Genomic DNA, 23,335 nt, shown 5'->3' on the forward strand with positions numbered 1-23,335 from the left:
GTGGGTAGGAAGGGAATCGCTGAATCAGCCGTGCGCATGTCATTAGCGTGTTTTGTTATTGTTGATAAAATTTATGAATTCGACTTGCCACTTCTACAGAAAGCAAGAAAACTGGAGTGAAATTCTTCAGTATTACTGATGAATCTTGCTGCTTATGGCGGGGATCCAACAGGAAACTTACTCTGCGTCAATTTTAATCAGGACTGTAGGTAAATAAGCCTGGAACTTGACGCCAAAAGGCTCCGTTTCCAAAACTGTACAACGATTTTTCGTAATAATTTGATTGTCGATCTTTGGCATCTTTTCCTTACGTAGTTCTCTGGCAGTTGGCTCAAAGGCCGGATACAAATTGTTCTCTTTAAATTCTGTGGAAAAGTTGGAGGAGATATACGATTATGGTGGGTAAACTGTTAGTGATATGCGAGGTTGAGTTTAAGGTAAATGTTAGCAATGTCGTCATTTTCCCATAATATTTTTGTGGCGGATTTCTTATCATTATCCACAATTAGTTTTAAACCTTTCTGTGATATCAGTGATTAAGAGCGTCTCTAAGTCTAATTGTGAAGCGGTGTCTTCCGAAAGGATTTGATTGCGTGAGATGCAATAAAATCATTAAAACCTTCCAAGACAGTCACGTACATTCAATCAGCTGATTTTACCCATATCTCTCCTTTGTTCACAAATTTTGCTTAACCTCTCAGTTATTTCTTATGTCTCTCTCTTTTGGACAATTCTTAAGGCTATCCTTTCCCATTTTCAATGGAAGGTCACTCTAATCTTCGCGAATGACCCGAAAATAAAAATTGTTAGGATCTAACCACTACAAGCTATATATCGATGAAAAGCTTTGGTAGATTTCGATAAAAATTAAACTACATTGTTGTTATTCCCATGGCAAGAAGGAAACGAGTGCACAGTTAGACGACCAAACGCCATCCCGTTGAATTAATTGGATTTTATACATGACCTCTGATGTCAAAGTTTAAGTGTACAGAATTAACCCTGAAAGCATCAATCTCAAAAAGTGTGTGGGCATTTCCCCATATTTGGGTTGGTTTTCATATCATTGATTTAGCAAGCTGCAGCTTTAAAAGAAATTGCAAACATATTGAATTCTGAGGCTGCTAGGAGGACAGTATTTAATGAAACAAAAATTCTTACATACCTTTTTCCTCATTGTTCAGTTGATATTGTTAAAAATTATGTCATGCCCTCTTGGAGTGTGACATCACATTGTGAGCCTCCAGCAATAATACAATAGAACACAAGACATAAACAGCAAGTAAAAAGGGTCCTTAATGGGAAAGTGATGGTCATAATAAGCTCCTGTTAGCATGCTTGCAATAGTGAGATATTGGTAATTATGCTTTTGCCAATCTTTGAAGTCAGGCAAACCATGAATCCTTGTCACCCACAGTAGGGTATAATTTATTTTGTAACCAAAAAGAGCTAGTAAGCTGAAATAATATCCACAGGTGAATTATTTTGCTCCAGAAAGTTTTCTGGTAATTTATCAATGGTCATGTGCAGCAGCTTTCTTTAGGATGGTACCATCTGTTGAATAACAAGGTAAACCTTTTCTCTTTGATTTCTAGCTGAGACAGAAGACATTTGCATAGTAGAAAGACTATTCTCCAGTAGTCTTGTAGCCATTGTCAGTTTATCTGCTCCTAGAAAACTTAAAGTCTGTCATTTTAAGGTAAGAATGAGACTTATTTAGCGAACACTTACAGAACATACACAATACAAAAGAATCAATAAAGGCTATGTTAACCTTTGATTATTAATAGTAATATGTTTAGTTTTGATTAGTCACTGCAGGCTTAAATTCATGGTCTGTAGTGAATACTGACACTTCCTTGTTATCTTTTTATAGAAAGGAACAGAAATATGTAACTACAGTTATCCCAACACAATCTTAGCAGTCAGGCTAAACAGAGTGGTGAGTTGATAGTATGATGGTAGTTCAGTCAAGCAATAACTTTTTATGGAATCTTTCTTACCATTCTTGTAATCTTCTTTTTAGGAGTCTGCTGGATACTGATCTTGTCTTAAATTTTATAACTGCAAAACTCTATTCTAGAGTGTAATGGAAAAAATTGTCTGCCCTGTTATGGGTATTCAAGACATGCTCACAGTTTTTTCGCACTAGAGACCTACCAATTCCATGGAATAAAACCTCTTTTTGATGTCGTACTGGATAGCTTGTTTTTTCTTTTTTTAAAATATCTTTTTTCCTTTACATTTTAGCGGCTGCTTGTGGTGTTAGAAGAAAGTTTATATATTCACAATATTAGAGACATGAAGGTAAGCTAAAAAACAGAAGACTTAACAGAGAGTGTAATGAAATTGTATGAAGATGGTTGGTAGCACTGGTGTGGTTGTATTTCTAGGTTTGAGAGGGGTATTGTTTCTTAACATGTAAACCTTGTTACTGTGAAATGAATAATATAGTTCTTATTATGTATCTCAGGGTGTGTGCTATGATTAGTCAAGTTAGCGGGCCATATTTCACTGTATGGCTCACTAAATTCAAAAGTTGGTGCGAAATGAAATATTTCCACTATATTTGAAGCTAGAGGAGTAATAAATATCTAACTAACCTTGTTTTCCTTGGTCCATACTATGAGTTATGGCCTGCACGCCTTGCACTTGGGCCATAAATCCAAGTGAGAAAACTATTACTGTCCTCAAACTTCGTTAGTTAGAGGTATTTTTAAACATCCATGTCAGAGAGCCAAAGTCACCCCTAAACCTTACTATAAAGATGAAAAACTTTCTTCTGACAGTGCCTCTTCATCATCCATAGGTTCTACACACAATAAGAGATACACCTCCTAATCCATCAGGTTTGTAGAACAATGTCTTAACATTCATTTATGAGCTGGGCAATTTTGGAAATAAGTTTGCAGTATTGCAATTGTACTACAGTTCTGACATTTTTCTTTCATTTGGTGGCTCACAGACTGAATCTTACAACTAAAGGAATCTTTCTCAAATCTCTATTTTCCTAGGTCTATGTGCCCTCTCTGTAAACTCTGATAATTGTTACCTTGCCTATCCTGGAAGCAATCAGGTATGCTGAATATGACCTTCGCTATCAATAACTTTTGCCATAGTCAGCTGCCCATAGTATAATTGGTAGTTGTGCCCAAAAAAAGGGGCTGTAAGGTGAAAGGCAAACAAGAGAGTCCATTTGCAAGCAAAACAGACAGCATAACATGTCTGAAAGGGAGCAGTAGACTACCAGTAACTGGCTTTTATTCAAGCCTCTGAACACATGCTCCATAGTGATGAAAAACAATTGCACTCACATCTAAATGTAGTATTTAACTTTGTGTATCATCTAGTGCGTTCAAATTATGATTAAAAATGTAATAAATTTTGCTTATGTTGTAGATTGGTGAGGTCCAGATATTTGACTGTGTAAATTTGGTAAGAAATCATCAAGATAAATAACAAAACTGACATAGCCTTAAGTCATTTGATACTATTATAGAGTGAAAGACCATACAGTCCAGGCAGTAGTGTGCCGCTAGGCTTTATATCTCACACTCTTGTGGCACAGAACAACCTGAATGTAATGTCAATCAAAAGGCTTGGGATTATGTATAATATACATTACTTTTAATTGATTGTCAGTGGGGCTCTGACTCATACTGTCAGCTTAAGAAACTCTTTACAGTGACCAAGGTACATTACCAACTCAGCTGATAAAACCAAATTTTTTTCAATACAACCCACCAATGCAGCCCAACTGTGACAGCTTCTCTAGAAACTTATCCCCATTTGACCTTTGACCATGTTTTAATTACATTATTTTACAGCGGGCAGTAACAATGGTTCCTGCCCATGACTCTCCTGTAGCTGCTATGGCATTCAACTCTGCTGGGACCAAACTATCAACAGCATCAGAAAAGGTGGGCTTATTTAATGGGTAAAACTTCAGGCAATACTTCAATAACGATTACTTTAATAGGAAGCTCTTGCCTGGAAAAGATGTCACCCTTAGATGAAACAGAGACTACGAGCATTCTCTCCTTTGTGGCCAGAGATTCCTGTGGTGCGCTAACAGCAATTTTTTTTTTCGCCGATGTTTTTTTCTCATACGACAGACTTTGCCAGAAAGGAGGGACGGCTCGTAATCTAGATGGAACATTTCTGCTGAGTCCATCCCCAAAGAACTTTGTTCTAATTGCAGTAGAGAAGAATTGTCATGAATCTAAATTTTATAAATACATCAACAAGGAAACATGACTAGAGTCAATACTTGTGGTTGATGACTATCAGTTAATTCAGATAGATATTTAGATGTGATCAACTTCTTTCTCTTTAGGGAACAGTAATCCGAGTGTTTGCAATTCCTGATGGAATAAAACTTTATGAATTCAGACGAGGAGTGAAGAGGTAAAAGCCATAAACTCTTGGATTTATTTCATATTTTATGGGCAATAAAGGTATCAGGCTGTGCTAACATACTTCCCTGTCTTTTCTTTCCAGGTGTGTAACCATCAACTCGCTCGCCTTTAGCCATGACTCGCTCTTCTTGTGTGCGTCAAGTAATACAGAGACAGTACACATTTTCAAGCTGGAAGCTCCGAAGAAAGAGTAAGTAATCCGTTTGTGTTAAGAGGAAAAAAAATAGCGTGTTTTTAAAGCAGATTGAATCTCTCTAGCGTGTGTACTGCCCTTTGCAAGGTTTATTGTTACCTCTTGTCCATCGCTGCCGATTAGAACGTTTACCTGGACTGAGTTTACCCTGCTGACTGCAACTCCCAGTATGTCCACACTATTACTTTGAACCTTTCCCCCTCTCACGAAATCAAGATCCCGCCGAGATTTCAAATTCCAAGAAAGCTGACGGATATTTTTAAAAAGATATTTTAGTTGTGAAACTTAAAACAAGCGCGATTAAAAATCGTCCTTTTTCGCGGAAGGACTTTTAATATAAGCTAGCACACTAACTACATTGCATTTTTGTCTCTTTGTATAATTTGACTTCAGGCCTCCGGACGAGGCAAGCGGTTTGATGGGTTACTTTGGAAAAGCGCTCTCCCCCAGCAGCTATCTCCCAGTACATGTGAGTATGCGAGATGGTAAAGTTTTGGACAACTTGATCATGCGGTAGAATGTGTGTAACGGGTATGGAGTGAGAGACTGAAGGCAGTGGTCAGAAGTGATTTAAGCATATGTTGACACAACCTCGCAATTAAAACGAGCAAAATGATGTTTGTTGCAAGTTCACTAACTTTCACATTATACAGGTCGCAGAAGTGTTCAACCAAGAGAGAGCTTTTGCCAGTGTTCGATTACCACAAGCAGGTATGGAAGTAAAAAAAAACAACAACAACAACACAGAATTAACACACTGTGGTAGACTCCACATCAAATACAACTTGAACTTCGTTCCTGTTATAATGCATTCTTCGTAACTGATGCCCAATCCGAAAAAAGGTACATACGGTATCCCTCTATTTCTAAATGAAATGACTCCATGTTCCGTACTCGGTCCAAGAGTACTTCTGTTAGGGGAGGACGACCCATAGCGGCACTGCATGGCTGATAACCAACTTTTCGCGGGCTATCTCTTACTTTCCCTATGGCCCCGGCGCTGTCTGTTGAGGATCCTTTGCAGAAATATTATACTTCTCATATTACATCTGGGAAAGTAAAGTTATTTTGCTCCTGGCTACCTGATAGACGTCTCCGAAGCCAATCGAGGATTGTGAATGTTAAGTTTGTGTTCATTCTTCTTCGTTGAGTAATTTTTGGAGTTAATTAAGTTCTTTCCTTTTTCTCAAATCAGGTCTTAGAAACGTTTGCGCCATAGCAATGTAAGTGTTTCAAATAAATCCCATTTGTTTATGAAATTGTTTTTTTCTGAATAAAACGTTTGAAGAATTAGATACCAGGAAAACGCTCACTTATCCTGTGTAGTAGCAAATGTACTTCTCCCTATCCCCCACAGGATTGGCAAGCTTCCACGCTTGTTGGTGTCCAGTGCGGACGGTTATCTTTACATCTACAATATCGACCCTGAGGAGGGAGGGGACTGTACGCTGCTCAAACAACATAGGTGAACTACACAATTTGTTTATCAAGTGATAGCACTTGCCATAGTTGTTGGGTTATGATGGAATAAAATGAAGTATGGTGTCCTATCGTGCTGGTGGGTGTTAGTAGGTTCTCGAGTTCTACTTGTCTCATGAAAGCTTGAACCTGCTGTTGATCTTGGTTTAAAAATGGCGCTTCGGGCTTTGCATAAAGAGGTGTGGGATTGATTCATGGCCTGGGTGCTGGTGACACGAACACTCTCGCCTAGTCTCTCTCTCTCCACCCATAAGCATAACAAGACTAACAAGAGGCTGTCATTTGCAATGGACTGACTAGCATTCTATACAGGATGGAAAAAATGTTCCTAGTCGTTAACTGCAGACGAGACTGGAAGAATCCTCGTCCTCGTTAGCAGGTTACATGCAGTATTGAACCTTTTAACTTATAATAATGCTTTTAAGACGATTGCCATGAAGAGAATTCATTTTAACCTGCTTTTAAATGGTTCCTTTGTGTCGTTGTTTTGTAGGTTAATTGGTCAAACTGAAGGCCTTGAAAAACCATCGGTAAGTATCTCCTAAGAGAGTGACGCACTAAGTTGTTGTTTTTCGTGTTTCTTTCTTTGTTGTTGTTTTTCTTTATCAAAGCTGAACACTAAAGCACTTCGTTCATACGTAGGAGTCCAAGCTTAGACAGCAGTGGAAAAAAGTTCGTCTGTGAAAAGAACAAAATTAAAATTATGTTTATTCTATTTTTATTCGTAACACTTCTCAGCTTTTTTCATTAGAAATAAGAGTAAGAAAGTATCACGTAATTTAATGGTATCTGAGTTAAAAAAAATCTTTATTTTATCGAAGATTTTTGTAAAAATATAAGCTCATAGCTAATTATTCTTCTGTAAAATGGTTTTGTGTTGTTTTGAATAGGAAGAGGAAAGCACTTCCGCCGAACTTAACCCATCTCCAACGAACAAAGAAGAAGAATCTCAAGATACAAGAGTTCGAGCATCATCACAAAACAGTCAGAATTCTCCAACAACAGGTGTATGTGACCCCACCCAAGCCATGACGGCCTTTGGTGACCTGCAAGGGCCTGGAAACCTAAGATTGGACGATGAGACTGAGTATCCACCGCTGACTGTACACAACGAATAGAGTCTCCGTCAAATCTCTTTCTTAGACGGTCTTCGCTTTCTTCACTTTTTATGCCCAAAACCGCTGTATTCAGCAGTAGATCTGATGCGGACACTTTTTAAACGAAGAAGTTCTTGTAGGACTTCTTGTACTCTTTTTGGTGTGTTTGCTCTGATTTTCCTTGTTTAACGAAAGAAAATTTTCTCGCAGTCGTCAAGTTTGTTCGCAAGAACAGTGTTCCTTTGAGGATAAGAAGGTAGTAAGGTTTTCAAAGCTATTACATTGCATAGAAATTTTTTTGTAGAAGACAAAGATTTTATGCGTTCTTGTGCGAGTGAGTGTTTTGGGTGGAAGTGTCAAAAGTGATTTTTAAGTTATAAAGTTATACGATATATGCATCTATTTGATTCTTCAAATTCCTTGATTAAACAGATCCATTTAACTTTCTGTGTACCGTAAAAATGTTTTCGATGAAAGGAGAGTTAAGGCGATAACACGACGATTTATTGAAGTTATGTTTGTTTTGGTTTCTATTCTCGATGATTTATTGTAGTCAGCTTTCTATAAGCTTGCTGATTGTTGTTTTGTTGGGGATGGGCTGAAACCACGAATTTGGTTCATTACCGATGTATATTATGTCGAAAACACCAGTAGGAAATGATTTGAAAATGAAAACCATGGGAACGGCCCGTATGATATCACAACGTGAAGTAACAGGTGCCATTTGGTCGTTAGCCAATCAGATCAGTTAAATTACGCCCCCCGTGTCCCATCAAATAATACACGAGTTGAGGTGAAGGTCGCCACTTTTTGTCTTGAAACGCCCTACAGATCCTAAAAAATTAGGGGACTTGGAAGTCAGTGTTCATCCAATCAAGAGAATCCGCAATTTTTCTTGGTGGAAACGGATTTTCTCCTGGCAGCAGCCCCATGATGCAGAAACAAGTTCAGGTGACCAAAGAGTATATCATCAGTTACCCGAAGGAAAATGCTGCAGCGAAGGCGAAGAGGCGAACTCTTCTTCCCACAGATCTCGTAACGAAGGTTGTAATTGTTGAGGGAGGTACACAATCTTCGCTAACAGCGAGCGAACTGGCCGAGATATTAGATATGCAAGTTGGCAATCACACCAAAAGAACCAAGACCACCCAGCTACACTGACTATAAACAGCACACGACATCTTTCACTACCGATTGCTTTTTGTCAATACAAGAAAGGCTACCGGAGACATAACAACAGTACCAGCCCCCACAATTTGGAAATTTGCTCTGTGAACTTGAAGTTAATTTAAATGTAGAAAAACAACTTTGCATATGAAAACTGATACGCAATTCCTTGAACGTATCTTAGCTGTGTTGATCAGTTAATATTTTCTTTTCTTTTTTCTTTTCTTACACTGTTCTTTACGGCCACTTCACTTTAATTGCAACTTTGTTAACATCGGAAAAGGAATTTAAAAAAATTCGCAAACTACAAAAATAATATCTTAAAATTATTCTTTCAGCTAAAAAAAAATACACTGCTATTTTCTCTCATTTGTTATTAATCGTACGTATTAAAGAGCCATTTAAATATTTGATGTGTATTTAGAGACGTCTACCAGTCAATTTATTACTAATGAGAGTTGAGATCCAGAAGTTCGCAAGCGCCTCGCTAGGAACTGCAAATTAGAGATCTTATCGCGTTATACCACCTTAGGTTACAACTTTTGACATCAAATACAAATTAAATCCTGACGATATCAATTCTAACAGCTGCAGTCATCAATAACGTACATGTTTTTCTGAATACTTATAAGAGGCTTCAGGTTAAAGAGGCAGTACGCCTAGGAAGGTTTAATGAAGATCACCCTTATTAAGGCATGTCTGCTGTTAAGGTGGACGACAAGGACCATCTAATGCTATGCCTATACAATGTGAGGCGTCGTTATCAATGTAGTATTCCCCTAAAAACGTAATAGCATGGACCAGCTAGGTTCAAGAAGAGGTTTACGAGTGCCCTGTGGCCTTGGCAGGTCCATTGTTTTAAATTTACATCAGGTTAATGGCGGCAGGGGACATACACTGTTTTTCTTTCATTTAAGTTAATGGGGGTAGGCAGAACGGCCAAGTCAGTCAAAGTTGGAGAAAATTCTGACAAAATCTTCCATGAATAATTTCGAATTGGAAATGTTTGTTTTTCTTTATGATAATTAGGCGTTTCCCGAATCCATGAGTATCAAGGAGGTGTTTCGTATGACACTCGATACGCTTATTTTCCTGCCGCATATAAGACTCAGAAGCATGGATTAGTAAATTAAAATATTTTGCAATCCATTTTACATAAGTGGACAATCTTGGACCTGTGACAGAGTGAATAAGTGAAACGAGTAGAAAGGAAACAATAGTAATTCTAGCAAGACATTAAAAACCAAACCGATTTATCAAAAAAGGAAAAAAAGACATTTGAAAAGAGGAAATTTTCATTCTTCATTCCTATTCCCTTTATCTTCATTCCAAGTCCTAAGCCCACAAAGCATTAGGGGATTAATTGGATTTTACCTCCAGCCAGCAGGGGAGTCGATAAAAACACTTTGGTGATAACTGATATTCGTTCTGTGCGGTTTCCTACAAAACGCAGTCCTCAAACTTACAGATGGTCATTTGTGTAAACTGATATTTTCCCTGCGGTCTCATATTACCGAAACGCGCGGGAACATGCGATGAAACGTTCGCTCCTCGTGGTGATCGATTGAAGTCATGGGTGATTTGTACCATAAAGCCGCCCGTGATGGAGTTTTCGAACTCCTGAAAACGGCCACGAAACGAGATGCGAACCGAAGGGACGAAGACGGAATGACTCCAGTACACTATGCAGCTAGTTGTGGAAATGTCGAAGCCCTTAGATTGCTGGTCGGAAAGGGGTAGGTCTAACTAAATTAGGCGTTCCTAATTTTCGGAAACGATTCACTTAACGAAATATTGTAACACTAGCACAAAAGACGGAATGGGGTTTCTTTGACCGTGATAATTTTTTTTGTTCAAAGAATTTGGGATCAAGGGAAAATTAAGAGCTTAAGCTTAGCACCTGCCGAATGGAAGCTTGTGAAATTTGCGGTGTTGTTTATAATATTTGTACCAAAATACATGCAAAATATGAAAAGTTGCAATCATTTAAATCTCATCGAGTTACGCTTCTGCTGCTGATTTGCAGTTTCTGTGTGCAGGCAAATTAAAAAGCACTAGAAGAATATCAGACAAAGATTTTCTATCCGTGTCCATTCACGCAATATTTTCTTTTCTGTTAATTTTTAAAATCTAATTGTGTGCATGTTTAGGAAAGTAAATGTGCGAAGTCATTAGATGAAGAGTGAAAACACTCCGCGAGATCTTTAGTTTGGTGATTTAACGAGTGAACAACGACTTGATTCATCCGTGTGTAAATTTTTGAGGATAACATTATTGACAACAATGGCTAGAGTTTGTCATCGTTTCCGTAAATTCAATAATTTGTTACTCAAATGCCATGCTCCAAACTTTGGAATTTTTCTCTAAGAGTTTTCATTTGTTTTTCACGCAAGTAAATTTCAAATTAAGTGATAGGATTTGGTTTAAATAACGAAGAGTTACGAGTAAATCACATTTCAGATAAAAATTGAGACAAATTAAACTTTGTGTAGTTCTTTGGGTCAAGTTCTAACTTTACTCACAAAACTGTATATATCCCAATTTAGCAATTTTGAAAGGAATGTAAAGACTTCCTGTTTTCCATTGTTTATTTCTAACTAAATCTTTGGTTTTCATGGAAATTTTTATCCCATATAAGGAGTACATACTTTTTTTTTGTTGTCTTCAAATTTTAAAAGCTTTATTTGTTGATAAGTTCCCAAGGCAATAGTTGCCTGTCGATCAGATTTTGTATCCACCATCATTTTACCAAATTTTTCTCTTGTTACCAGTTCTACTGGTATCACTCCTGAGTACAATTTGAAGCACTGAGATCAACACAGATCATAGTTTAAAACAGAGGCTACAGTCTTCCATGATTTTTGAAACATGCTAGATAAATGAAATAAAATGTGGAGACCTGTTGGCCCACCTCAACTTCTGGTCATTTTTAAAATAAGACAGCCTTGCCATCAGAACCATACTTCTCAATTAAGTGGCAGGAAATGACATTAACAATAATAATAATGATAATAATAATAAGGATAACTATAACAATAACGATAACGATAATGTGGTACAAGTAGGTTCAAGTTTGCCCCCTGGCTGGCTTTTTGCAAAACATTCAATTTCATGATGCGCCTCTCCATGTACAAATGGGTATTGGTGTTATTCAAGAAGGAAAGGTGATCATGAAATGCTAAAAGCACCCATCCAAGACAAAAAAGTGGGATAAACCTAGGATACCTTACCTAAGATGGTGAGCCCTTTATTCTGGCTAACTGATAAAATTGAACCCTGATTTTCAGAGGAGAGCCTGACAGAGCAAACCAGGATGGGGCAAGTGCTGTGCACCTGGCTGCCAGCTGTGGACAACTCAACTGTTTGAGTTTCCTAACAAACTTTGGTGCAGACATCTGGGCTCTGGACAATGAGGGACGGACACCATTAGAGGAAGCTGCCCTTCATGGGCGTATGGAATGCGTGAGACATTTAGATGGACTTATTGCTATCCACATGATGCGCAATAAGAAAGAAGTAGACAGGCACAGGAGACAAGCTAAAAAAGATATGATGAAAAGGATAAGAAAGCGCGATAAGGACGTGCAACGCCGAGATAATGCTTATGAAAGAAGAGTTGCAAAGGAAACTAGGGTAAGAAGTAAGTCTATGAATGATGACCAGAAAGATACATGGACTGGAAATGGATTGTCTATCCCTCACAAAAATGCTGAGAAGCAGTTCTCACAATTAACCAATGTTGGCCATTTTCCAGAGCAAGAGAAATCAAATGAGAAGAAAAGCATGAAGTCCCACTCTTCAGAGACCTTTCAATTTGGTTCTAAAAAAGGTAGAATGATGGGAGTCTTTCGCTCAAAATTCAGCTCACTACGCAGCTCAAAAGATGAGCCACAAATTATTAATCGCAGGTCATTAGAAGATGCTGGCCTTGTCAGGAGCTTTTCTCAGAGTACACCTTCTTTTTTGGATCAGTTTGAGTCAAAGGCAATTGAGAATCAACACCAGAGTTTAGCTTCAGATTCTGTTGATCCCTATGAACTTGATTACTCAGACCTGTCCTTTGGACATGTGGTCAAAAAGTTTGACGACAAAGGCAATGTTACAACACATGTTCATTATGTTCCAAAGAATCCAACTAAGATGATGAATGGCAGTGTGACAAGCCGAACTAGCCTCAGCAGTCAGTTAAGCTCAGTTAGTCAGCTGAGTTCCTCATTAAATGACATTCGCAGTTTGAAATCTATTGAGCTTGAAGATGCATTCTCTCTGTCGGACATTGAAACAGAAAACACAAGAAATAAAACCCTTGTCACATTTATGGCTTCACTGAACTTGGAACAGTTCACTACATCTTTGATCAATGAAAGAATTGATTTAAGTACTTTATCTCTGTGTTCTGATGATGACCTCAAAGACATTGGCCTCCCTCTTGGGCCAAGAAGAAAAATTCTGGATGCTGTACGGAAAAGAAATGCAGCATTGAGTCATCCAGGGCCAATGAGTGACTCAAAAATTTAATCTTATTGAAAGGTTTCAGTGAGCAATTTATTCTGTATTTTTGTTTTGTTTGGCATGTAACTTTTATACCTGTATTTTTCAAGAATTACAGAATGATAAATTTATTTTGCCTTGCCATTGTCAAGCCTTCAGACCAAAAACCCAACATGAATTATTGTTAACTTCCCAAGCAAAATACATAATCAACTAATTCCTCATAATGATACACGATGATGGCATTGTTAATTATTTCATTATGAGTCTGACTTTTAATTGGTACCTTGAAGTTGACAGTTCCAGGTCACAGTGACTAATGTGGTATCACTTTAACCCTTAAACTCCCAGAAGTGATTAACATGTAACTTCTCCCCACTATATCTATACATTATCCAGCAAACAGGTAATGAGAATATTCAAACTTATCAGGTAGAAGTTATCTAAATCAAACACCTCATTCTCACAACTTATTGACAATGAAATATGGAGTAGCTTGAGCAGAGAGTTTACAAACAGATCTTGGGAGGTAAAGGGTTAAGAGAAATTTATCTTTGAATAAGTTGTCTTCAAGTTGTTAACTAAAAGAAAGAATTTAACATCAAATCATTCAGTAGAGGCAATGAATTGCAATTAATGAAAGTACATTGACTGCCCAGTGCAGAGTTTTCTGTAATTTCAGCTCAGAAATATAAAATTTCATGAAACAATTATGTGTAAGAATATTGGTGCATTATCGGGAAAAGTTTTAGAGAATTTATGTACATTGAGACTTGTAAAGGAAATTATTGTTTTTCATGGTCAGTTTCTAAATGATTGTAATTTGTAAGAAAAGTCAATTCTGTGACTACAATGACGTTAGCAGATTTAACATTAAGTTTGAATTTTGCTTAGAATGGTTCTAGAGTTTGTGAAATCATAAAATAATTAATTAATATTAGAGAAAGGAGTTATGAACTTGTGAGGCTGCAGTTGGGAGAGTTCATAACATCTTATAGAGAACTAGCATATTAATTAAGAGATTAGAGAACTGTATGCATGGATGAAGTTCTCTACTTTCAACAAACACACCCTTTGCTTGTTTTTCTCACACACTGTTAGAGTGGCATGGAAGTAGCTAAGGTGACTAGGCAGGTCCTCCCTCTAACAGTATGCACGCTCAAATAAAGCTATGTCAAGGGCACTTCCTTTCCCTATGTGCCCCTAAGACTGTAAGTCATGTTCATTCCTGACAAGCTAAAGCTCAAATTTGGCATAACATTTAGTCACATACAGATGGGTTAATTTCAGGATGTGGGGAGAAAATCAGACTGCAAGAAATTAATTCTAGATACAACACTGTAAAAGATACCGATAATTATTAATGATAACTACTAATTCTAGCCTTAAAAGATATTGCTGCAATATATGCTAGATTCCAGAAAATAATTAAAGAAATTCACACCAATGTCTGACAGTTGGATGGTACTTTATTGCTTCAGTTTTGAAACAATTAATGAGCATGGACTGTATGTTTCCAGGATCAGCATCATAAAAATTAACAATACTCTTTGCTGAGATGTGTATCATCAATAAATAAAAAGAAACCTTTCTAAGAGTTTTTCTTTGTCATGGTTTCATGTGGTGGTCTGTAGTTTTCATTACATCTTGCAGAAATCTTACCATTTCATCATATGAACAGTTAAAAAATAAATCAATTTTTGCACTAATATAATTATCATCTTTTTAAACTTTTAATCTCATTCAGTCACACTGTCAATAATTTTGGATAGTACTCTCCACTTTCCTAATTTTTCTGAAATTAAAGCCAACTAAGAGGCTGTCTTTAAACTCAAACAACTGTTTCTAAAATAGGGTAATTCAGTGTTATCAACTGATTTGATAACATAAACTGGCTTGTCAGAGCCAAGAAGCAAAAGAGTGCTCTAACGAAGGGCGAACACTTGAAACATCAGCCTTTAAACTCTTTACAGTGGCCAGTTTACATTATCAACTTGATTGATAACTGTGAATTACCTTATCATACTCTCCCACTGACCCAGCACCAGAGTTTCTTTGAAACTTACTACCTTTATACACGTTACTAAAATAGTCACCTCTGGAGTCAGCATTTTGATGCCTACCTGGTAGTTTTAACTAAATTTTAGCTCAAAATTATTGTTAATTTCTAAAGTTGTCAAACACAGGAAATAAAACATAGATTAGCTTGTTCAAAACAATTTTACCTGAAATCATTTAAAACAATATGTAACAACACACTTAGCATATTGCATTTCCAATAGGTCATTAACAATTATTTGCTAAAGTGAAGGTGAATAATGGTGGATACTTATTGAGCTGCAAAGCAGCAAGGCAAATATCACACCAAGACTGAGGTGAATAATTTTTTTAAATATATACAACACAGAAACCAAAAGATTAGTTTACTTCTGTCAATATACCAACAATTGTTGGAAATTAACCTCTTGACACAGGAATTAGTCTCATCAGCTGCTTCAAATTAATAGCCATTTTAAAAAAGTTACTTGTACGTATACATTAAAACTCACTTCTCTGGTGAAAAAGTTTTCCACTGGTTAATCCTATCAGTAGATTATTTAAAAACCAATGAGAACAATTTGTATCTGCCTTTTAAGAGTTCAACTAACATGACTTTTGGATACAATATTTTAGATCAGCAACCCTGTTCAAAGGAAATTTTTAAGAGTTCAACTAACATGAATTTTGAAGACAATATTTTAGATCAGCAATCCTTTTCAAAGGAAATTTTTCAAACTATTTTTTCTTAGCTCTTTCCATATTCCAGCCTAGAAATTACTTAAAGCCAACATTTTGTTTACCCATCATTGCCAGAATCAATTTTTGTTCAAAGCAAGAGCTCTAGCTCTGTACTTTCCAAAAAAGTCATCACCATTGACATAACAGCCTTGCATGGATCTCTTTCCAGTAAATGACGACCTGCCATGAAGCACTCTCCAGTTACCCATGATGAGTAACAAACCTGGGACGAGTTTGAACCACAACTGGTTTTCAGGGTCACAGGTAAGTGCAGTGAATGCTTTCAAAGCTTTGTAAAATTGAGCAACGTCCTCATAATTCAAACAGTCCAGAGTTTGCATGTCGTAGTTGTTGAATCTTATCCTAGAGATTGTTCCATTGAAAGGGTCGAGCTCTATGATTGGTCCCTTGGCTTTCAAGTGAAGTTCCTCAGACTTGTATTGAAAAGGAATGGTTGTTGAGGTTAGAAAATCAAAGGAAACCCTGTCATCTTTCTTCAGCTTCTCTGCCACAAAGAATCCATCTACTAACGAGTTCATTCCACCTGTTCCCTGATGTCCCACACAATGCAGCATCTGAAGCCCAGCTGGATTGGAGAAGTATGTGTTGTCTGTGTGCCCTCGGAGGTAACTTGCTGTGTAAGCAGTATCAGCATGCTCCAGAACCTCATTGGAAAATTCCCAAAATTTTCCATAGTGTGTTTCCATAGCATGGCCACTCAACTTCTTGGATATTTCTTCAACAGCGTCAACTTTAGTTGGTGTGTTTTCTACAAATGCAAACCCATATTTTATGATGCTTTGAGACAGTGTGAAAAGCTGGTCATCACTCGAGACAACTTTGATAAAATTAAAATGGTTGGGAACGTTTGTTTCAATAGTGTCTTTATTCCACAAAAACAGTTCATCTATCTGGTCTGGTTTCTTCAACCCTGATGTACCTTGTTCTGTGTGGTAGGAGTGTTGTCTAAGCCATGCTGCATTAAAGCATGTTTCATGGCTGTCTGGCCACTGAACGCTTAAGTAGTTCTCTCCAGGAATGGAAACGTTTATTGGTTTAATATCGAGGGGTACATCTACGATGTTAAATTCTTTCTGAAAAGTAGCGGAGTTGTAACATTGTTCACACTGACAATGATCCCTCAACCAGATGTGGTGGAATTTTGCGATGCTTCCATCTTTCCATCTGATTTTCACAGCTTCACCATCCATGGACGCTGTAGAGATCGCGAGGGTGGAGTGAGGAGAAGATTTCCCTCTGGATTGTGTGCTGATTCCACGGAACACGATATTTCCAGATCTTACGAAAGCAGGAGACTTACAAGGTATGTTTCTTTGCATACAACAGATCGCTCCCTTGGAAAGTCTATTTATTAAATACCTCATAGTCGACATTTTCCTATGCAGAAGCGATGAATCTGCGCCTCGCTAGTCAGTTTTTGTGGAGGCAAAATTCAGCTGATCTTTAGCGACTTTGTCGATTCGATTACTACCACCATTGCACTTCCTTAATGTTTGACAACGCGTGCGCGCATGATCCGCGCATTTTCAACGAGAAATTTCATGGCTTTGTGACCACTCCTTATAAGAGTCGTCATTGGATGAAAACATGGCGGTGGCCAAACGAACGTGGAGATTAGAATTGTAACGTTTTTCGTGCGTTTTGGTCGATTTTTTTGAGATCTGAAAGCGATATTGTTATTTTAAATAATGGAAGGTAGAGACAGAGAAGACTTTGATGGAGGAAATGAGTCCCGGGGCTTCACAAACTGGGAGAAACAATGCATTGAGCAGCTCGAGTCCCAACCCGATGTCGACGACAGATCAGCAATTGAAAAAGAACAAGCCTTGCAGCGTTTGAGGAATCTGTTTCAGAACGCAGCAACGGCTTGTGCCCAGCTTTATAAAGGTTAGGCTTTTGGGGGTAAATTCGTTTGAGTTGTGTAGTCCCTTAAGATCCAGGTTATGGCGACGACGAAATCTAACATGTTGCTTGTATTGTTCTCTCTATGGCAGAGCGACAGAATCGGAGCCAAACTTATGATCGTTTATGGAGCCCTTTCCAAGACACTGCAAATACTATAACGCTTCTTTATAAAGGTATTTTATACAGGACTATTTGGTGCGTACGCTTTGAAACAGAATCGCAATTTTGAAGCGCAAGAGTTGGGTTTTACCGCTACGCAATTTATCAAAAGTTGCATCGGATCCCCTTCAAGAATTGAAGTTAATTAGAATTGCAGTGAGAGTATATTTTTAAGGACTTACGGTCTTCATTGTTTGTCTCTACTACTTCTAAGAAATCTTGCGCGAATAAGTGTTTGGAAAGCTTTGAAATTTGATTGTTTTAGTGGATACAACGAGAATTCGTTAGATATTTGGACTTTGTGCGGCAATAAATGTTGTAATTTCTTATCTGACTTTCTTTTGCTATGGTTCACGGTAGGAAAAGTAGATGTGTTTTGAATTGCTTAGAAATAGCATGGAAATTATGGCCGGTTTGTTTTAAGAAGATCTGGCAAAGTTGGTCAATTTTGTTTATATTGAGAGTATTGCATTTCCAGATATTATTGTAATCCTTCTTGAAAACGACTTTGAGAATGAATAATCCTCTAATTATATGCTACGTCGAAAACCAATTGAAACGGTCTTATGGCTGTGTCAAGCGACGATGCAATCGGAAATAACAGCGTTCCTTTTCTTTTTAAGGATCATTAGATGTGAAAGGTTTTCGTGCAGCATTCCACTAATTATTTGTTGCGAACAGTATCTCTGTTTCAGAAAATGTTTTTGAATGAGCATTGCGATTTTTAATTATGGTTGATAGGGTATAAAGAAGTATTTAATTTGTCAAAAATGTTTTTTCCTTATTGAGAATTGGTTAATTTTTTAATAGTGAGGAATTCAGATAAAAAAGTAACTGGTAATATCAATTTTCATCGCAAGTAACAAAAAAAAAAGTGTGTGATACTTTTTTACCTTGTAGTGAACAAATTTGAGAAGCTTGGTCAGAAAAAAGTAGTCAGTAACTGAAAGTTAGTCATTTCAGCAAATATTTGAGTGCCTCTGTGGAGGTTACAATGTAATAAAAAGTGTAATTGATATTTCTTTTTCAGATGGTGCTGATGCCTATAAGCGCGGATTGGACTTGGGCTTCCAGTCTGGATATCAAAAGCGCAGTAAAGATGTCCTTTCTTGGGCTAAGAAGAAAAAGAGAATTATTCTTCGTGAGGAGTTGTTGTCATATTTGGCTGGCCGTTCACCTCCAAGACGGAATCATGAGGCAAGACACACTTCAAGTACAACGTTAGGATCAAATTCAATGGTTCTGCCATCTGGAATGGACTCTGATATTTTAGACACAGATGCACAGTACTATGGGACACCTCTAGATACCTTTACCGTTCGACCTGAACTTAATACAGCTGCTTACCTCTCTGCTGGTGGGGGCCTGAATTCTTATCATAGTCCTCGCCGCAGAAGCCACTCTGACACAAACTTTGGCGATACTGAAGTTAGGGAAGGAAGAAAACGATCAGCATGTTCAACAGACATTGTTATGGAGTCGCCTTCACACAAACGAAACCGCTACTACTAAAGAGATTGCCATAAACATTATTTGTCCATAAATTTTTCCAAAATAACAGTACAAGATGAAAACAAGCTACTATGTTACTGGGAGATTGAAGTTTCAGTTTTGTAAAGATTTTGGTAAAGTTACCAAGATTAACTGAGTTGTGCTGTGTATGATGAAAATGATTATAGTAAATAGTGTGTTGAAATACTATAAACCTGTTATCACAGCAGTCTTTCTTCTAAAACAAGCATTCTGAGACAGAAGCTCATACCCATACCCAATGAGTCACAACTACTTATTGGGACAAATAACTTGTTTAAGTTCGAGCTTCTCTCTTAGATACATCTGTTTCAATAAGTTTTAAAGTAGACAGCAAAAACCACAAAGTTGGAGGCTAATAGAAGTTCAATCTTTAGTCTCATGTCGTTAATTTGAAAGAAAATAGTAGGCAATTTAGTTTCATATAAAAGGCAATTTTGCCGGTTGCAAGCTCTAATTGAAACCTTGTGTATTTCAATGGTAGCAGTAACTGCAAAGGAAGGAAGCTGTAAGGTAAAAAATGATTTTATTTAACCTTTGAAACATGACAAATAACAGTTGATGATTTTACTGTCCAAACAAGACAAATCAATGGAAGTGAGGATCAGCAGTCCATGTTCTAGTTACTTGCTCCCCTATTTAAAAGCATGAAAAAAACTTTTATCCAAATAACAAAGCTTCAAGCTGAAAAGTGCACAGCTTTACCTTCAGTGCAATGCTTGAAGGCTAAACAGTGTTGCGCTATGATGTGCAGGTCATCATCCCATTGTCCTCAGATTTAACTGCTATCCCATGATATGGGCAACAATTGGCTTTTAGATGTACAGCTGTAAAGTTTTTCACATACTAAAACAAAAAGTGTTGTGCTTTTGTACACAGCCCTCCTGTGGTCTTAAGGTGTACCATCGTGATTCTTAAGAATGTTTTGTTGTGAGAGAAAAACTACAAACAGAAGAGCTGTGTTGCAGGTGATGGCAATATGTTTATACTTTTAATAATATTTTATTCTGGCTTCAACATCAGCATAACAGTTGGGAGAGAGAGAGCAATGGGCAATGTTAATTCTACTGAAAAGTGAATTTTAATAACAAATCAGGCCAATTGTACAATGCTTCAAAAATCTATTTCCACTGTTCCTCCTGCAGCTTCCAAAGCCTTTTTTACTTCTTCAGCTTCTTCTTTGCTCACATTTTCTTTCACATTTGTTGGTAGCTCATCAATAAATTTTTTGGCCTAAAAAGAAAAGGATGATAAAAATTAAACCAAATTCTGCAAGAGTATGAAATAATCATTGTAGAGATGTTTCCCAGGACCCTTGAAATTAACTCAGAGACAACTAAAGGTTAAATCTGGAAACCTGTAAAGGGTTGGTTGTAAACTGTCACAAAAAGCTCCAAGTAATATTTATTTAGTCATTCAAGTAATTGCACTAAAACAGCTCTGTTTCTATGGTTTGAACTATGCAATATCTTCAAAAAATCTATGAGTGAACTTAGGGACAAGTGAGTGATATTGTATGCTCAAAAATTTCAATAACTTCAAAATGTCATTTTGAAGGAGTTTGGCGTACATCAAACCAACAAATTTTTATCTGTCTTGAAAACAATTCAAAACATGTTACTCTCCAGTTTAGGCCTGATAACAACCTTGAAAAATGTTTTCATACCAAAAAATTTGTTAGTTATCATTTCTTTAGGCATACCTAATAGCGGAGCTCGCAGAGTTTAGCCCCATAATTATACAAAATAGTAGTAACCCATCAAGCCGAAAAAATTTGGATGTACGACCGTACGACTGTACGACTGTATAACCATACGACTGTACTAGGTGCTACTTTTAACATGCCTGGTCAACTGTACCGCAGGCATGCCAATGCCACGGCTTTGTTCAGTAGTCCAGTGGTCAGAGCTAGGGCTCCAAGTTGGACAACCTGGGTTCTAGTCCTGGCCGGGACAAGGCATTGTGCCCTTGAGACGTGCAGGAATAAAAAAATGCGAGCTCCACTTTTAGGCTTGGCTAAATCTATATATTACTCTTACCATCTATAATCATGTGTTTATATTTAAGTAACTGATAATGGAGACTTTCCATTCACCTGAACTAAGTTAAGCCCTGGTACAAGATTCTTGATTTCCTTTATTAACTTGACTTTGTTTGCAGCATCAAACTGAGTTAACCTGACGATGAACTCTGTTGGAGGAGGTCTCTCCGGTTCAGCATCTACCTCCTAACAAATGAAAATTATTTTAACTCTTTCAATACTAAGAGCTCATTGATAATTTTCCTTACAGACTGCTATACAAATCTTATGATGTTAGTTTGGAGAATTTAGTATTGGATCCACTATTAATCCCCTGATTGATATTTTTCTTTATTCTCATCACTTGTCAGCTTGATATTGCATCAAAATTGTAGAGAGAAATTCTATCTTGGTCACTGATAGGAATTGAAGAGTTAAGCCCCAGTAAAAAACTAAAGTAATAATGTATCCTTTATTTAAACATGATAGGATCAAAGCTTGTGGGGTCATGTGAAAATAATTACAATATGAAACTTATTAAAATAGGGATAACATTACTTAGTATACAAAACACAATATACTGTATTTCAATTCTAAAGAGTTCTGTGGATAAAAATGGTTTCTTCCACCGTGGGAAACCCCTGAGGTAAGGTTTTTTTGGCCAGAGAACCCCGATTCAATCAGAAATGTTTACCCAATAATTTAAGATTACAATGACATATGTGATTTGGGAAGTCACCTGGGCTGGTGCAGCTGCAACAGGCATAGCTCCCATCATTGGCATCATTGGAGCACCCTCTATTTTGAGTGTTTTCTGAAAGACCAAATAAAAGTGAACTTCAACTGATTTGTCCCCAGGGTCAGTAGCCTACATAGCAGTGTTTAATGTTTCATTTTAGCCCAAGCACATCCCATTCCCACAAAACCCTCCTGCTCCACTGGAGCTTATCCTGCTTGGATGAAATGATACAGAAAGGATTACTACACAGGCTAGCCAGTTGCCTGGGTATATAATAACCTTTTAAAGTTCTATTTGAATGTTTACCCTTTAATCTATTTGCTTGAACTTTATGCTTTTGATTTTGTGGAGGGTAAACAAGTCATATAAATTAACTATTTTTTAAATGAAACTTAAACTCCAAAATGATGGCAAAATTTACTAATGGCCAGAGATTCACGAGTGATGTAACTTTGATTATCTCATAGATGAACACAGTCAGCCTCTTATTTTAATTTTATCATTTTGAGATAAACCATGCCTTTGTCGTAAGCAAAAAATCTCCAAAAGAACTCGAGTCTTCAACCAGTTTAATTAACCCTTTAACTCCCAGAAGTGATTCACATGTAACTTCTCCCTAAAATCTCTGTCCACTATTTAGCAAACTGGTAATGAGAGTATTCAAATGTATCCGTTAGAATTTGTTTTCTTGATCTAACACCAAATTCTTGCAACTAATTTACAAGGAAATGTGTAGCAGCTAGAGGAGAGAATTAACAAACACATATTGGGAGTTAAAGAGTTAAAGGGTACCAATTAAAGATTTTTATCATTTTTTATACTTACAACAATAACGATAGGAAACTCTCAATGGAAATCTATGAAAATCTGTATTTCTCGGTAATCGCCGAAAATTATTTTAATAAGAATCAAAATTAATTACAAACATCCCTAAAAATTCAATTTAAAAATTGTTAGAAAAGTGATTTACCTTTAGCAGCTCATTCAAATCAGCAACTTCTATGAGTGTAAGTTTTGATATTTCATCCACAATATTTGTGATCTTTTCAGAATATTCCTTGGGCGATTCATCGGGCGAGGGAGCTGCTAAGGTTGAATTATATCGCGTACAAAACCGCCATCTTTGGAGGGACACACACCACGTGCAACTAGAAAAACAAATGTCAATTACGTCATGAAACTCTTTTGCATTAATTTGAACGCTCCAGCTTGAGATCGTACCTGAGACTGCCATAAAATCGATAAGTACACGCTCTGGATGATGTAAGCAGTCTAAATGCCTCCGTAGTGACTCTGGCCGCCATTGGTGTAAATCCAGGATTGGATCATGGGAAGTAG

General features: G+C 37.2%; 5 protein-coding genes across 5 annotated transcripts; 3 read left to right on the top strand and 2 right to left on the bottom strand.

Annotated features, from left to right (window-relative positions):
• The first annotated feature begins 47 nt into the window (after positions 1–47).
• Positions 48–8,762, top strand: LOC131791049 (WD repeat domain phosphoinositide-interacting protein 2). Its single transcript, XM_059108362.2, has 17 exons — positions 48–209; positions 316–398; positions 1,596–1,699; positions 1,877–1,942; positions 2,251–2,307; positions 2,810–2,849; positions 3,015–3,076; positions 3,400–3,435; positions 3,828–3,920; positions 4,337–4,407; positions 4,501–4,608; positions 5,005–5,080; positions 5,265–5,322; positions 5,807–5,834; positions 5,969–6,076; positions 6,584–6,620; positions 6,981–8,762. The coding sequence occupies exons 1-17, from the start codon at positions 139–141 to the stop codon at positions 7,206–7,208; spliced, it is 1,326 nt and encodes a 441-aa protein (XP_058964345.1). The 5' UTR covers positions 48–138; the 3' UTR covers positions 7,209–8,762.
• A 971-nt stretch (positions 8,763–9,733) lies between these two features.
• Positions 9,734–14,442, top strand: LOC131791045 (pre-mRNA splicing regulator USH1G). The gene is made up of 2 exons (XM_059108357.2): positions 9,734–10,090; positions 11,642–14,442. Exons 1-2 carry the CDS (start codon positions 9,927–9,929, stop codon positions 12,870–12,872), a joined length of 1,395 nt encoding a protein of 464 aa, XP_058964340.2. The 5' UTR covers positions 9,734–9,926; the 3' UTR covers positions 12,873–14,442.
• On the bottom strand, positions 14,304–17,134 carry LOC131791046 (uncharacterized). Its single transcript, XM_059108358.2, has one exon. It carries the CDS (start codon positions 17,015–17,017, stop codon positions 15,701–15,703), a length of 1,317 nt encoding a protein of 438 aa, XP_058964341.2. The 5' UTR covers positions 17,018–17,134; the 3' UTR covers positions 14,304–15,700.
• A 90-nt stretch (positions 17,135–17,224) lies between these two features.
• LOC131791076 (HUWE1-associated protein modifying stress responses-like) lies at positions 17,225–20,149 on the top strand. Its single transcript, XM_059108393.2, has 3 exons — positions 17,225–17,531; positions 17,639–17,722; positions 18,739–20,149. The coding sequence occupies exons 1-3, from the start codon at positions 17,333–17,335 to the stop codon at positions 19,218–19,220; spliced, it is 765 nt and encodes a 254-aa protein (XP_058964376.1). The 5' UTR covers positions 17,225–17,332; the 3' UTR covers positions 19,221–20,149.
• Positions 20,150–20,300: 151 nt separating this feature from the next.
• LOC131791077 (large ribosomal subunit protein bL12m-like) lies at positions 20,301–23,335 on the bottom strand. The gene is made up of 5 exons (XM_059108394.2): positions 23,219–23,335; positions 22,968–23,145; positions 21,998–22,072; positions 21,334–21,465; positions 20,301–20,471 (listed from the first exon to the last, which is right to left on the bottom strand). The coding sequence occupies exons 1-5, from the start codon at positions 23,299–23,301 to the stop codon at positions 20,352–20,354; spliced, it is 588 nt and encodes a 195-aa protein (XP_058964377.2). The 5' UTR covers positions 23,302–23,335; the 3' UTR covers positions 20,301–20,351.

Source organism: Pocillopora verrucosa, chromosome 8, assembly GCF_036669915.1.
Source record: "Pocillopora verrucosa isolate sample1 chromosome 8, ASM3666991v2, whole genome shotgun sequence".
In the NCBI taxonomy this organism is placed as follows: domain Eukaryota; kingdom Metazoa; phylum Cnidaria; class Anthozoa; order Scleractinia; family Pocilloporidae; genus Pocillopora; species Pocillopora verrucosa.

Coding starts and splice junctions, on each gene's coding strand:
- LOC131791049 (XM_059108362.2), top strand. CDS start 139: ATGAATCTTGCTGCTTATGGCGGGGATCCAACAGGAAACTTACTCTGC. Junction 2,850..3,014: donor TACACCTCCTAATCCATCAG/GTTTGTAGAACA, acceptor CTATTTTCCTAG/GTCTATGTGCCCTCTCTGTA. Junction 4,609..5,004: donor CTGGAAGCTCCGAAGAAAGA/GTAAGTAATCCG, acceptor ATTTGACTTCAG/GCCTCCGGACGAGGCAAGCG.
- LOC131791045 (XM_059108357.2), top strand. CDS start 9,927: ATGGGTGATTTGTACCATAAAGCCGCCCGTGATGGAGTTTTCGAACTC. Junction 10,091..11,641: donor AGATTGCTGGTCGGAAAGGG/GTAGGTCTAACT, acceptor CCTGATTTTCAG/AGGAGAGCCTGACAGAGCAA.
- LOC131791046 (XM_059108358.2), bottom strand. CDS start 17,017: ATGTCGACTATGAGGTATTTAATAAATAGACTTTCCAAGGGAGCGATC.
- LOC131791076 (XM_059108393.2), top strand. CDS start 17,333: ATGGAAGGTAGAGACAGAGAAGACTTTGATGGAGGAAATGAGTCCCGG. Junction 17,532..17,638: donor TTGTGCCCAGCTTTATAAAG/GTTAGGCTTTTG, acceptor TCTCTATGGCAG/AGCGACAGAATCGGAGCCAA. Junction 17,723..18,738: donor TATAACGCTTCTTTATAAAG/GTATTTTATACA, acceptor TTTCTTTTTCAG/ATGGTGCTGATGCCTATAAG.
- LOC131791077 (XM_059108394.2), bottom strand. CDS start 23,301: ATGGCGGCCAGAGTCACTACGGAGGCATTTAGACTGCTTACATCATCC. Junction 22,073..22,967: donor ATTTGAATGAGCTGCTAAAG/GTAAATCACTTT, acceptor TTGGTCTTTCAG/AAAACACTCAAAATAGAGGG. Junction 20,472..21,333: donor CAGGGCTTAACTTAGTTCAG/GTGAATGGAAAG, acceptor TTTTCTTTTTAG/GCCAAAAAATTTATTGATGA.